Source organism: Myripristis murdjan, chromosome 18, assembly GCF_902150065.1.
Source record: "Myripristis murdjan chromosome 18, fMyrMur1.1, whole genome shotgun sequence".
Classification (NCBI taxonomy): Eukaryota; Metazoa; Chordata; class Actinopteri; order Holocentriformes; family Holocentridae; genus Myripristis; species Myripristis murdjan.
In genome coordinates, this window is record NC_043997.1 from 11,402,027 (window position 1) to 11,417,092 (window position 15,066).

Genomic DNA, 15,066 nt, shown 5'->3' on the forward strand with positions numbered 1-15,066 from the left:
GGAGGGAAAAAATTACATAAATTGTGTTATATCAATGTAAAAACACTGCAGATAACTTGATGCAGAAACTGAATTTTAATCAACATGTGGAACATCAATCTTTAACATACACAAAGTTAATGGTTACCTATTTCCTACAAGATAAATAAAAGTACCTACAGTGTGTGTCGACACATTTTAAAAGCACAGAGACATGTTCTCTGTGTCATCAGTAACAAAATATATCAAAATACATCAATAACATAAATATATATGCACTTAACACGAATGAAGGTGCTGATGTAAAGCTGCACTAGGCAAGATTTCAGTGTTTAAAAGAAAAGCTATCTTATCAGACAAAATGTAACGGTGTCTCAGTGGTGGCATCTCAGCTGTTCCAGATGTTAGTCTGAGCTGTATGAAAATATTCCAGCAAGAAAAAAAAATTCAAGCATATTGCTCCATAAATAATTAAACTCCCCCTATATTTGGGGGTCATCTGGGTGAGCGAGTGTGCACTACATATCAAGGCCCTGGCCCAGGACCTGTGCTGCATGTCTCTCTCTTTTCTCCTGCCTTCTCTGTCTCTCTCTACTGTCACTACCAAATAAAGCAGAAATGCCAAAAAACATTATATAAATATAAAAAATCGACTTTTTGGTAATTGGTCATGGTCACAAGTTCTTTTGTGCAGCTTTAAACAATAATGTACAATGTAATGCACAAAAAGTTTATGCACTACAACAGAAAAATAAAATCCTCATCATGTAATCATCGTCTGAAGTGTGGATCTGTACTCTTGATCTGTCAAATAAACTGCATGTATACATGCTGCATGCCTGCTAAAGACCACAGAAGGGTGTAGATGTCCTGAATACGGAGGTGTGAATCTTTTATTCACACCTCCGCCAATGTGGCAACTAACTTGCGAACGTTTTTTTACTCTTCATGTTTTCATCCAGGTCTGTCTTGCATGGTTCCCAGATGCAGTTCTCTTCACGAACCTGGAATAAAATCAAAACATGTTTCATTAAATAAAAATGTTCTATTTAAGGTGTATGCTTGATTTTAGGCCCTGGCTGTTTAGGGTTAAAAATTCAGTCAAAGAGATACGGCTGGCCTGCGAAAATCTGCATAAAACACTCTAGAGTCACCGAAACATTTTATTTTAATAGTAATTCAAACAATATATAATCCATATGTATGACAACCAAAAATGAAGACATAAAGACAAGAAAATAGCCCTATGGTTGGAATTATGTTGTGGTGTTACGTACAATAGTCATTTACTCCCTGGACAACTGACCATCAGACCAAGCAGTTAGGGAACATCATGAGTATTTGCACATTATGACTGTTTGACCCACAAAAAAGCCGATGTTGACGTATATAAACTGGGTGAAAAACAGACGATCACTTTTTCGCACTTCACTGGAAATATTTGAGTGACTATGCAGAAGGGCTGTTTTCTTGATTTTATGTCTTTTTTTGCAGATTTCACAGGCCAGAGTTCAGCATTTTTCTGCTCGTCTGACAGCACATGACGGACAAAAAGCTAATCTCCCAAAAAAATGACATGTTCCCTTAATAATCTGTAGAATACAGCATTAAAAACAAAGAATGTGTATAGTATTATAGCAACATCTGCTTTCAAGTGTTACCGTGGCTTGCTCCTGGTTTGACTTCAGAGTAAACCATATCCTCAGGTTCCACAGTGGCTGGCAATCCTGTGAATGGTGAGCAAACATTTAATTTACAAATAAGTGGATGTGCACAGACCTACACTATTTTGATTCTTTTTTCTCCAAAAACTCAGTTTGAACCTTTATTTCTAAAACGTGATAGATTGTCAACGTGAAAATTTGTCTTCATTAAATAAAACCTTACCTTTTTCTTTCTCAGCTTTACATTTATTTTTGAAGCAAACTTCGGCATAGGTCACACCTGATTCGTCTGGAACAGAATGCAAGTTTCAGGACTCGTTTGTGAAAAAGACATGAACATTTTGTGTTTTAGGACTTAACATGGACTTGTAGAGGCCGGCTTGTTGGCAGATGGATGGATGCAAAATAAAGACAGCAACTTTTAAATGTTTTACCTCGGCTTCAGAATGTGAAAAGGTAAAATCAAATAAATCGCACCCCAGCCAGCTGTTATCAAATGAACAATACACTAAAGGAAACCGTCTTATGTGTGTTTCCACCTTGTTTATTGGCAACAAGAGCCAAAGAGCAAACCCAGTCAGGTCACTGCTTGTCTGCGTGATTCACACCACGGCAGTTTCTCACATATTTATGATAGTTTGATGTGTTAGTGTGACAGCTGAATATAGCTGATAAAGCTGACACCACAGTGGACGCAGCGGTAATCATGTTTGCTTGCAGAAACTAGAAGGTGTCATTTGCAGCGAAGTTGTGCATGCACTCACTTCTTGAAAATTTTGCCACCAATTTTCAGAAAGCAGTGACATCTTCCTGCACTAGCGGGTGTAAATGAAAATCCCAACCAATAAAATCTTCACAAATCTTTAAACATCCTCGCTCATCCAACTATCCCTTAAAAGAAAATTGTGTTTCTCTCCAAAATCCTGTTGGCTTGCACCTGAGAAAGATCCTTCCCTGCACCGTGTCCCACCCAAACATCCTGTTTAAGCAGGAACTACAAAAACTTGAGAAAGTAAGGCCCAATCCCGATGTCCACCCTCACGGACTCACAGACTTTGAGGTGCATTTCTGCTACATCCATGAGGGCTGAGGGCTGTCCCACTGTCCAATCAACAAGTGCATGAGGGCTAGTGGGCTCTAGTGGCCATTTTGAGCACTTTATGCACACTTTCTATAAGTCCGCATTTCTGCAGACTTTGCCTGCATAGGAGCAACCAACTCTACTGTTCATGTAAAAGAAAGACTTTATGTATGCCTAAATTTACAAAGAAACACTACACATGAAATCAGAGGAATGCAAGCATATGCTATATTTACACACCCAGTTTATTCATCAACCCTTTCTTCATCAAAGGAACATGATATGTCACAACATGCTGTTTAAACCATTTGGAGTCCTTGCAGTCGCTCACACTCAGGGCATAGGTCTTAGGGTGGGCACTGGGATTGGACCTAAGAGTCTATCCCATGGGATTTCTAAAGCTGCAAAAACAGCTCTCATTTGTAATTGAAAAATTATGAAGAAGGGTTGGACTGCCAAGGGATGATCTGTTATGCAGTCCCATTTTGGATACATATGAACTGATTAACTTAAAAGCTTCCAAAACAAACAAACAAACAAACAAAAAACTCATATCAACTCAACTCAAAAAGTCATATGGCTGAAAGTTATCTGACACCCTCTTGGATGTATTTTAATAATCTGGTTGCTGGGATTATCTGGAATTCTGGAATTCTTCAAGGGTGACTGAGGTGATTTGAACTCCATCCTGACCCCAGGATTTCCTCTGGTTTAATAAGTGATGATGCTGTGATGCAGTTTCAATAAAATGTGTGTGTGAACGGGTTCATGTGCCGGCAGACTGTACCTGCGGTCGATCCTCTCCTCGCATCAGAGCGGCCAGAGCTCTCCTCTGGGTCGGCGGGTTTCCCTGTTGAGAATGAAAAGGATGAATTAATTTTTTTTTAAAGACGCCTGCTTTCCTTTATGTTATACTGCACTTGGGCATCGCTGGCTGTTTACGTGTCGTCTGCTCACCACTCTTGTGAACTTTTTTGAGTGCTATCACAGAATACGTGATGTCACCGGATTGACCCGCAGGTCCGCCTGAAATACAGATTTTTTTCTGTTAAATCATTGAGAAACAGATTAATTTTATGTATAATATTCTAGCATTTCCAGCTGATGTCCATGTTAATCATAAAGTATATACAGTACCATTTTCTGTGTCCTCAGAGCCTCCGACATATTCATAGACATGAGTGTCACCTACAGATCGATCAAAACAAATTAATTAGTTTCAATCCATAACACAAATTATTCTCATACATTATCCTCTAAATCTATCCACAGCAGCGAGCAAGCTGTTTCTTGTTATTGCATTTCCTCTTATGAGATATTGCTTTAGAGCTACAGTAGATGTAAGCAAAGCAATACCATTTTTCCCTTTTGAACATCTTTGAGTATCTTGCACACATTCGTTTAAAGCTTTGGTGAATCACAACAAGGTATTAATAGTATTTTCATACTGTCAAGCCAGGTTTTTCTTTTCTGTTGAACCACCAAAGTAACACCTTTGGTTGGTTCAGCAGTGTGAAACTAGTTTACGTGAAGCTACATTGTGAGAGAACAGGATATGGAAATGGTACAGAGGTTAAATTATATTTCTGGCCTTGCTCTGTCTATTAGTTTCAGGCCAATTCAAGCAGTGAGTGTTTAAATCATTTAAACTGTTTGGCTCCTCATCAAGACTTGTGATTATATCGGGCCATGACAAATTTCAGTTGCATCAGAATGTGCAGAATATGCTTTAGTAGCTTGATTGTCAAGGTTTACTCACCCAATTCATTCCCATTCATGTTCAAGAAAATGGGAAAAAGCTGTTCTATGAAAATCAAAAGGTTCACACGTAATTCCATCTGCTTTAATATTTGGCCGTCTGAAACAATTGCGGGCGGCACGGTGGTGCAGTGGTTAGCACTGTCGCCTCACAATAAGAAGGTCCTGGGTTCGATTCCCACCCAAGGTCCTTTCTGTGTGGAGTTTGCATGTTCTCCCCGTGTCTGCGTGGGTTTCCTCCCACCGTCCAAAGACATGCAGGTTAGGTGAGTTGGAGATACTAAATTGCCCCTAGGTATGACTGTGTGTGTGAATGTCAGTGTTTGTCTGTCTGCCCTGTGATGGACTGGCGACCTGTCCAGGGTGTTTCACTGCCTTCGCTCTATGAGCGCTGGGATAGGCTCCAGCAACCCCCCCGCGACCCTAGTGAGGATAAGCGGTTTAGAAGATGAATGAATGAAACAATTGCTAAAATTTGTGTTTTATGCTATTATAATCACTTAAAAGTCACACAGTAATAGCAAATGTGCTTTCGATCGACTTGTTTGAGGATCATACAAGTAATTTTGAATGTTTGCCCTACTGACTGCAATTTACCCACATCTTCCTTTGCAATAAACGTCTTTCAAACCCACTTTCAAATTTGGATTTTCACTCAGAGCAAAGCTGAGCAGAACCTGAATGTGCCTGAAAACACTAGCTCCTTTCATGTTTGCAAATTTTAATGCATTCACAGCAATTTTAGCAGACCTCCATGCCAACTAAGTTTTCAGAGGATGAAATTAACCGCTGTATGTGTAGCAACTTCCAAGTTTCACAGATCAGTTTTTCACCTTTTTCCAACATGAAAGAGAGTGAATCGGGCTAGCCATGACTCCAAAGCCACCAAACTATATTCTGTACACACTTTGCAACTAATATTTGTGACGGGCAGTGCTATCATGTATCATATCATATCATGACGAGGAGTCAAAACAGTTTCTTTAAACATTAAATGCTAATCTTCTCTGTGTTCCAGCAAACGGCACGACGGTTATGCAACTAATCATTTGATTGTTTTAGTAATTGACAACTTGATTGCCTGACTAATTGATTTGAAAATAAATTAAAAGCAGAGTAAGTAGGATTCGTTGGTTATGGTACGTAAACACAACATTTAAAATTGGCCCCTCCTCCATGGCCAAGCTGACTGCTGGCAGCGATTTTTTGTTTCCTAGGATGGCGACGGAATGAAACAATTACTAAAAATGTAAAACGTCCCGTCGCCATTTCTAGGAAAAAAGTGGGGATGTGGAGCATAATGTCAACAACAACAACAACAACAACAACAACAACAACAACGACAACAAAACCAACAAGAAGAAGAACAAGAAGAAGAAGAAGAAGAACAACAATAACAATAACAACAACAACAACAACAACAACAACAATAATAATAATAATAATAATAATACATTTTGAAATAAACATCCCCTCCATTGACAAAGTTACTGTTAGAAGGCATGAATCCTGACTGGACTGATGGCTGACCTTGCTCAACAGGGGAGTGTCTCTCCTGTTGCTCCTTCTGGGCAGCAGTGGAGCTCCGAGGGTGGAAAGACCTAATAAATGTAGTGATTAGATGAGTTAATCGACTGAAGGTTCAATTCAAGATGAGTAAATCGGGAGACACACTCACCTGCCACAACATGGACCTGTGAAAAACACACTGGTTATTGTATTGTGGTCTTGATTTGCAAATTATTCCTCAGTATTTCATAATTCCTCAGTGATTTTGAATAATTGAATAAGTGTGATACATGCAGTAGCTGCAGGGAAAGCTCTCACCCTTGATCTTTCTGTAGTAACACAGCAGGAGCAGGAGAAAGACCAGTAAAAGTGCGGTGACCAGCCCAATGAGCCACACCAGATGATGTGAGGGGTTGAAAATTGAAGGTTTTTCAAGGTTGGACACTGCAGCTAGAGGAGCATTATCAAAATATTAGACAAATAAATTGTCACTAGTGTATTCACAATGATTTATTTTAGAATGAATCCAATCATGTAAGAGAAGGTGTTGTGATTAAACTGTCGATATGAGCATGAAATCACTGAGCCACATCCACAAGTGAATAAAACTGAAAGCAGAAGTGAAATATGTTTGCCAGTATCCTTGTTAGTTGGTATTTCTCTTTGAGAAATTCCTCAAATTTGCTCATACATTTGCATAGGTTTTCTTTTTAGACATAGGAGTAAGGGTACAAAATTCATAATTTACAGTAAAACTCATTATTTTAGATGTGATCGCAAACAATAGATGCAGACTTTTTTGGCCTATAAAGGAAATATATCACAACATGTTTGCTGTGCTGCTTTTACTTAAATCATATGACAAATATGACAAGTTCTCTTACTCCAGCTTTGGTTAAACAAGCTGAAGTAACAGTAGCATTTCTACTTGCATAAAAAAAAGTTTACTCTCTCATCCTTAACTGTAACAGAATTTATAAAGTAGTTGTTTTACTTATACCCACGGTTTACTGCCATCCAACTCGGTGGTGATTCAATTCTAGAGTATTTACACATGTAGAAGCCTTCGTCTGACTTAGATACAGCACGGATAGTCATCTCCCCTTTGGTGTTGTTTTTAATAAGTTTGCCATTTTGATAGAAATCCACTCTGTAAACAAAGATCCCTGCATCATATTTGCAGCCAAGAGTCACAGAATCTCCCTCAGTCACAGGATGGACAGGACTCATGAGGATAAGGCCGCTATCTGTGAAAAGAAGAACAGAAAATGGAAAGAATTTGACAAGTCTTAAATCATACTGAGGTAGACACTAAAACTACTTTTATAAAAGCTCTCTGGCTGGGGAAGATACCAGTACAGGACATCATTTATCATCTACTCAAGACCCTTCCATATAACACAAAGATTTGATAGCTCTAACCCCATCATTAATATATAGGCTTAAAGCATTCTGGAAACATTTTTATACATCCACATATCCACATATATATATATATATATATATATATATATATATATATATATATATACATAAAATATAATTTAAACGCACTCCTCAAAGTGATGTTGACTGCATTGCTGAACTCTCCTGATCCAGACTCACACCAATACACTGCCAGTACACTAGTTTGTGAATTGATGTTGCATGTGGATCTTTTCAAGAGAAGTGAACACGCTGTCCGGGGTTCTTCCACAGCAAAACGCTTCACTTGCCACTTAGAAGAGTTTCCCTCACAGCTCAGCTCGGCAGACCCAAAGTGTTGCGTTCTGTTGGGACTGACTTTCACAGAAGCTGATAAGAGACGGTCTGAAAAACAACACAGCAGATCAAACTGACAACAGTGACGGTATTAGAGGCTAAAAATACCTTTTTACCACTGTTTCCACTCGTTTGTTGTCTCAAACTTAATGCACCATCTGTCTTATTTGAACTTAAAATCATTCATTGTCTTGACTGTGTGGGAATTTTCAGTGTTGCTTTTTGGCAACAGACATCTCCTTGGCCTGTTTGGCTCATGTCCCTGTTAATTTCTTTAGTTTGTATGTGCGTTGTTTATCATGTGGTCTTTGTGTTATTAAGTTTAAGGATGGTTTTATATATATATATATATATATATATATATATATATTCCAAATTATATATATAGTCAAAATTTGGGAAAATCATTCTAAAGGATAGCTTTTTCATCAGAGAGCTATTATTTGTGCTGCCAAAATCGGACTGGGATTCGGGTGCATCCCTGCAAAGCATTAATTTTTCTTATGAATGATGTGAAATCTTCCTTTTTTTTAAAATCACAGAGCAAAGTCGAGTTAACAAATAATCATTAGTTACTTCATTTTTAAAACTTTAAATATTGTATTGAAAGAATGGAATCCTAGCAGTTATATCAACATTTTCAACTTGTAAGCTGAAACAAATTCTACTTTTAAGTAGGTTTTACTCATTATCTTATGGCAGCAGGGAAACTTAAGTTTTTAAGTTGAACCGCCTTGAAATTTTTGGAGTGCATGTAACCAGGTCTAAGAATGTATTTCGCCTAGCAGGGGTGAAAAAAATGAATTCTTTGTGGTACTGTTTCTTATCATTCTATCATCCTTGCAAACTGTAAAAGTTTTTTGTTTTAATTCAACAAAGAATTAAACTTTTCTCCTAAAAACAACCCATGCTTTGCTTTTTTATATAAACAGACCATGTTTGTAATTGTATTATCTCAAACCGCAATCAATCACTGATTCTACAAAAAAGCTGTCAGGCCATAAAGGTGTCTGTCATTCCCCCACACAATTTCCTGATACAAACAAGGACAAAACAAGGACAGGAGAAACATATTTTTCAGGGGATACAGCATTTAACCACAACTCCTGACATAAATCACAGAAAATGAATAAGAATACCACTGAGAGAGGGAAATGTGAAATGGGAGGGCAATTTGTGGTCTGTTTACATGAAGAGATGGCTATTCCATGAATGAATGAATGAATGAATGAATGAATGAATGAATGAATGAATGAATGAAACACACTCACCTCCAGACCAGACAAACTTAGTTGTGCTGTTCTTTGTGTAAAACACTGGGTCTCCTCTTCCCACCTTACACATAAATCCTGCGGTGTGTGTCAGCTCATGAATGACGTAGGAGCCCTCTGCAGTGCCAGCTTCCCTGTCAGGCAGCAGCTCGTAAGTGTAGAAGCTGGATGACAGCTGGGGAACAGCCTTGTACCAGTAAAACCTCCATCCTGCAGAGGGATACTCAACGCTGCAGTTCAGAGTTACTGAAGCCCCGGGACTCAACCATGAGGGAGACACAGTGAGCTTCGGCTTGGGTGTATCTGGTGGAAAGTGCACTTATCAGAATTAGAATATTACAAAATGTGTAGCTTTGTCATATGTGACATGCAACACTTGGTTGCCGTGCCAGCAACACATTTAGTATTTTGTTCCCAGAGTGCTACCTCTAAGTATATAATACAAGGTGTGAATAGTAGTTTTTAACAAATTCTTACCAATTTGTTCCAGTATTTTTAAGTACTACAATTACAAGTACATTTGAAAAATGAATAAAAACTGGAGGAAAAAAAAAAAAAATCTTAACAATCAGTTATATCACAGGTATTAATAGACATGCATAACTGGTACTGTTTGGAGGGCCAATCAGTATCAATCAATAGGGAACAGCATGCACACTGTTGTTATTTTGATGTGTTGTTAGATGAAAACTGCAGTCTTTCTTGTTTCTTTATTATGCAAATCAAATTGAATAGATTTGCCATCAGAAAATAACTTTTTTGATTGCCACTGCAATCAAAAAATGTTTTATTGCAAATATAATAAATTTGTGATTAAAATGCAAATCAGAAACTTGAGATTGCAAATCCAAAAGTGTTGCTTGCTGGTGATACATGTTCCATAGTGACATTTTTAATATGAATGAAAGAGGATCTGACTTACTCAGCACTGTTAATCTGACAATGTGACTCGACTCTGTTGAAGAATATTTGTCTCTCATGTTTCTGCCCTTGCACGAGTAGTTTCCACTCATGTACGAATAAGCACTGTGAATCCTTTGTACAGCTTGGTTTAAAGGTCTGTAGGAGCTGCTTGTGCTCCATTCATACTCCCACTGAGTGTCTCCACCTCCATGGATCTCACATGTGAGGGTGACGCTCTCTCCGCTGAATATGTGAGGCCAGTTGGGTTGCTGGGTCACAACAGGCCTGGTGCTAACTGTTCACACCAAAAATTCTCAGTTAGGCCACAAAAACAAACATAAAATCAAATGAACAAACTCCACAGCTTTTCCCACAGCTTGTGATGGTAATCATGAGTGCACATTTTTTAAATCAACAACAAATATTTAAACTCACCAATTTTGTCCAAGCTGACTGGATCACTGCTGTGTGTGTAGTAAACAGGGTCTCCTCTCCCTCCTTTGCACCAGTACAGTCCGCCTTGTGACACCCTGACAGATCTATAGTGGAGGGATGCACCACCTTCCACGACTTCCTCAATTCTATCTGTGACTGTTCTGTACCAGTTGTATTTCCAGCCATCAGAGACCTCAACAGAGCAGGTCAGCGTCACTGTGCCCGATTCAGGAATTTCTCCTTTGTCAGACGTTAGTTTGGCTTTTGGTTTTTCTGTTGAGAAGGAAAAGTGTCAATAGCACAATAAACGTATGAGGCCAAACAAAGCACACAAACATCAAACAAGATTTGATCCTTCAATAATTTCATATTCGAGATTAATGATTTGTGTCCATGAGTGTCTGTAAAAGAACGGTATTGTTACCCTGGTCAAAACATCTTAAGCATAAGCTCTTGCGTATGATGTGTATAAACATCAATGATGTCTGGTTGCCACAAATACAATAGCATAATGTCAGCTGCAATGCCATTCACAACAGCATTGGTCACAAAGATCTTAAAGGACTACTCCAATGTTTTTGGCAAATCAGTCTTTTTCCAGCTTACTCAGACTGAGACAAGATGTTTGATACCACTTTCACCTCCAGGTCTATAGGAGTCATGTATGTATGCACAATGAATCAATAAATAAATGAATTTCCTCATATGGTATCATAAATATGTGAATCACAAGGCACTTAAGTTCTACCCTTCTTCTGTTTTTTGTTTTCATATCCCTCATGAACATGTCAGTGATGATGAATCTTTCACCCCAAAGATTTTTTTTTACACTGAAAAGATAAACTTCATATCCATCATGTTACCTCAGTACTAAATAGGGCCATTATCTAATCTACATGGGTTGAACATCCTTTATGGTTCATAAATTAGTGCTATATGTGATCATTTACATGTTGGTAGTAAAAAATTTTAAACTTACCTGATACAGTCAGACTGACTTTGTTACTCTTTTTATAACTGGGGAATAGTTCACAATGATATTCACCACTTCGACTGGTCTCTACGTATGACAGCGTGCGCCTGTTATATGTAGACCACGAGAAAATATCGTGACCATCATTCACAGTGAATTTGTATTGCAAGTCAGCGTTCTCTTCTTCCCCCGCGTCACAAACGAATGTAACAGACTCTCCAGCAAATACCTGGAACCGATTTGGCTCAAGGGTCAGCACAGGACCTGTTCTCACAAACACACACATCAACACACCATTAGTGAGAAAAACAAAAAGCTATGTTAAACTGTGTGAGAAAGCATTTGTCACTGTGAGTACTGTCCAGTTTGACAGTTCGTCACATATAAATTGCACAGATAAAGATAGCAAAATGATGCTTAAGAGAGAGAAAGAGAAAGCAAATCAATGAATAGTGACTGACGTAAGTTCATGTTGAGCGAATGAGTAGATAAAGAGAATAAAGAAGAGTGTGTCATCACCTGCAGCGTGCCCACAGTGGAGGAGTGTACTCTGCACTAAAATAAAGATTTATACCCCATCAGACATGATCAAACTATAAAAATGTCAAACCAACAAAAGCATTATGGCAGCTCAACATTAACAAGGATTAACAAGGACAGCTTGACTTTCATCAGTGGCAACTGTGGTTTGAAAATGTAAAATGAATCAAAACCATACTAAAACCTAACCTAAACCAACATTAAAACAACTTCCTGTGACAACACACTGACTACACCTGTAAGTCTGCTCTGTTGTTTCTATAGTTTGTGTTTCGAGAACTCTCAGTGACAAAGAAATCAGACACAACACATCTGAACACAGAAAATCATGATTGTACTCACAAAGTAACACAAGAACACAGGCCAGGGTGTGCCCCATCTTCGTGTTTAGCAGAGACTCTTGGACATTTCCTATACAGAGTGAGCTTCTTCACCGGAAGAGAGAGAGAGAGAGAGAGAGAGAGAGAGAGAGAGAGAGAGAGAGAGAGAGAGAGAGAGAGAGGGAGGGAGAGAGAGAGATACAGAGAAATAGAGAGAGAGAGAGTTACAGAGAAAAAGAGAGAGAGAGAGAGAGAAAGAGAGAGAGAGAGAGAGAGAGAGAGAGCTGCAGGGGAAGAGAAACCTCATTTCATGCCTGTGTCACACTGGAACTTCTCCTTTTGTGAGTTTAGACTATTTTTGCTTCCTTCCCCTTTACCGGACGGGAAACAGAAATCCAAGCTTGCAAAACCCTGTGCGTTTGATCTAATCTTAAATATTTTTTAAATGTATAACGACACAAATAAATGAATGTAGCTGTTGCACATCCATCAGACATCAGACTGTTAAATCTGTGTTTCACAGTATTGAATCAGACTTGGTGAAAACTGGGGTATTGAGGCCAGGCTGGTCTCATAAAAATATGTGAAATGAGCAGAACGTTCTTAAAGGAATTCTCTGTACTAGTATTTAGCTTTAATTTTGCACCACCACATAATGCATAAATAAATGAATGTAGCTGTTGCACATCCATGAGACATCAGACTCTATTTCACAGTATCGAACCAGTACCAGTATTGTACAAGTATTTAGCCTTAATTTTGCACCACCACATAATGAATTTTTAAAGGAATATTTCAGCGTTTTGCTCAAAACACCATTTTTCCGACTTACTCAGACTGAGACAAGATGCCAAGATCATTAACCTGGCTCTGTAAAAGTGAAAAAATAAACCTTAAAGCAACTCTGAAGCCGTCTTATTTACACAGTGTATCGTCTGGTGGAACAGTAACGGCTGAGCACATTTATCTCTCTGTCTACTAGTAGATTTGTAGATTTATTTATTTTTTTTTTTTTTAAAGAAATGGGACAGTACATGTTAATGCACATATAAATGTAAACATGTGAGATTGTAGCCATGTGGCTAATTTCCATCTCTAGTCCCATTGGCAGGTTGGTGTTGTACATAACGCTCATATACAATAGAATAAAAAAACAAAACAAAACAAGACAAACAACATAGTTGATCATAAAACATACAGGCCAAGGCTCAAGGGACCATGCGCATTTCACCACTGCTTAAACACTAAATTATATGTCGAGGGGCTGATTAAAGTGCAGAGTGCTAAAGTGTAAAGTGCATTACTATATTGCAAATTGCCCAATAAATATAAAGTGCTATTTTGATTGCCCAATACTCAATTGCATATTACAATATTTTAATACCAACAATGGTAATTTATGATACCTAGAGTACCTAGTTGCATAAAATTATAAAGTGCTTGTTGCATTGCACATTGCCCTACTGCCTAATAACTGAGAATTGCACACTACCCGATTACATATGGCAGTAAATGAATATATACCAACTATGGTAATTTTATGATACTGAGAGTACCCAATAGTGTAAGAATATAAAGTGCATGTTGCATTGCACATTGCCCTACTACCTAGAAAAATAAATGAAGATATAATAAATAGAAAAAAAAAAAAGTTAATGAGGAAGAGGAAAGTAATAATAATGTATGTACTCAGTAGAAATTGCGGATGGAACCCTTGACAATTTAGTTAACATTAAACAAATACACAAGTTTAGGCATGGCTGTGGCAACAGTGTTGTTCTTCCAGTAGCCAAGCTTTAAGCTGTTTGGTAAAAGAGGTCAGAGTCGGGAGTTCGCGTATCGTGCTTGACATTAAATTCCAGGTGTGAGATGCATGAACAGAAAAAGTGGCTTGACTACGGGCACTTTTTCTAAAAGGAACTACACAGTCACCCCTGGAACCAGCTCTGGTTGATCTGTTTGAGTTTTTCTTTTTTTCACAAATTCTTGTAGTGGAGAAGGTGCTTGGCCATGGAAGATTTTATACAGCAAGATAGCGTTGGTGTGTTTAACAGCGTTGTCCCAGTTTAAGCGCTCATGCTTTTTTAATATCTGACAGTGATGGTACGTTTTGGGTTTTTTTATCTAATACTCTCAGAGCTTGTTTATAAACTGTTTCGATCGGCTTTAGTGTTGTCTTACAGGCCGCTGCCCAGCTTGTCACGCAATAGGACATATGTGACATGATCATAGTATCAAAATATAATTTTGCTGAGTCAGGAGTAAGGTTGTTCCTAATAAATCTAAAGTTAAACTTAATTCGCAGTGATCTGTGTGCCGCTGACTGTACAGGAAGATCCACCACAAAGTCACTTTGTGTCATGGTTTTGTGTTGCTTGTGTTTTGTTTGGTTCTGTTTCATGTGTTTCTGTCATGGTTTTGTTTGTATCTGTTTCCTGAGTTTCTTTTGCCTAGTTCCTTTCAGTGATTTCAGCTGTGTCTTGTTTGCTCCTCCCTGTGCCACACCTGTCCTGTGTCTGTTAATCATCCCTGATTGTTCTGATCCCTCCCAGTGTTTCCCTCAGCCTATCCTCTGTGTTCTCCTGTCTTGTGCTCCAGCCCCTTCCCCAGGTGTGTCTTGTTTGATGATTAGTTCTTGTCTATTTAAGTCCTGTTTGAGTTCTGTTCTTCGTCGGTTCATTGTGCTGTATTGTCCTGTTCTGTTCTGTGCTGTATTGCATTCTGTTTCCTGCTCCCTGCCTTAGTTCCTTGTGTTCTTTGTAGTGATTAAATCTTGTTTTTTTTCATTGAGCATTTTTTGCCTGCGGCTCCTGCTTTTGGGTCCTCCACCTTCCTCCCCCATGACAGAATGAACCGACCACTTAAGGACCCA

General features: G+C 38.5%; 1 protein-coding gene across 1 annotated transcript in view; it reads right to left on the reverse strand.

The window, feature by feature from the left end:
* Positions 1-302: 302 nt before the first annotated feature.
* The window catches only part of LOC115376226 (uncharacterized), a 31,861-nt gene continuing 17,097 nt past the window's right edge, over positions 303-15,066 (reverse strand). The window contains exons 16-32 of the mRNA XM_030075717.1: positions 12,217-12,302; positions 11,854-11,889; positions 11,341-11,598; positions 10,362-10,634; positions 9,946-10,221; positions 9,024-9,341; positions 7,546-7,800; positions 6,996-7,238; positions 6,310-6,441; positions 6,161-6,176; positions 6,013-6,083; positions 3,862-3,912; positions 3,682-3,750; positions 3,512-3,574; positions 1,867-1,932; positions 1,641-1,706; positions 303-983 (exon numbers count right to left, since the gene is read on the reverse strand). Coding sequence (XP_029931577.1) covers positions 976-983; positions 1,641-1,706; positions 1,867-1,932; positions 3,512-3,574; positions 3,682-3,750; positions 3,862-3,912; positions 6,013-6,083; positions 6,161-6,176; positions 6,310-6,441; positions 6,996-7,238; positions 7,546-7,800; positions 9,024-9,341; positions 9,946-10,221; positions 10,362-10,634; positions 11,341-11,598; positions 11,854-11,889; positions 12,217-12,302 — 2,287 coding nt within the window. The 3' untranslated portion in view covers positions 303-975. The remainder of the gene's footprint in view (positions 984-1,640; positions 1,707-1,866; positions 1,933-3,511; positions 3,575-3,681; positions 3,751-3,861; positions 3,913-6,012; positions 6,084-6,160; positions 6,177-6,309; positions 6,442-6,995; positions 7,239-7,545; positions 7,801-9,023; positions 9,342-9,945; positions 10,222-10,361; positions 10,635-11,340; positions 11,599-11,853; positions 11,890-12,216; positions 12,303-15,066) is intronic.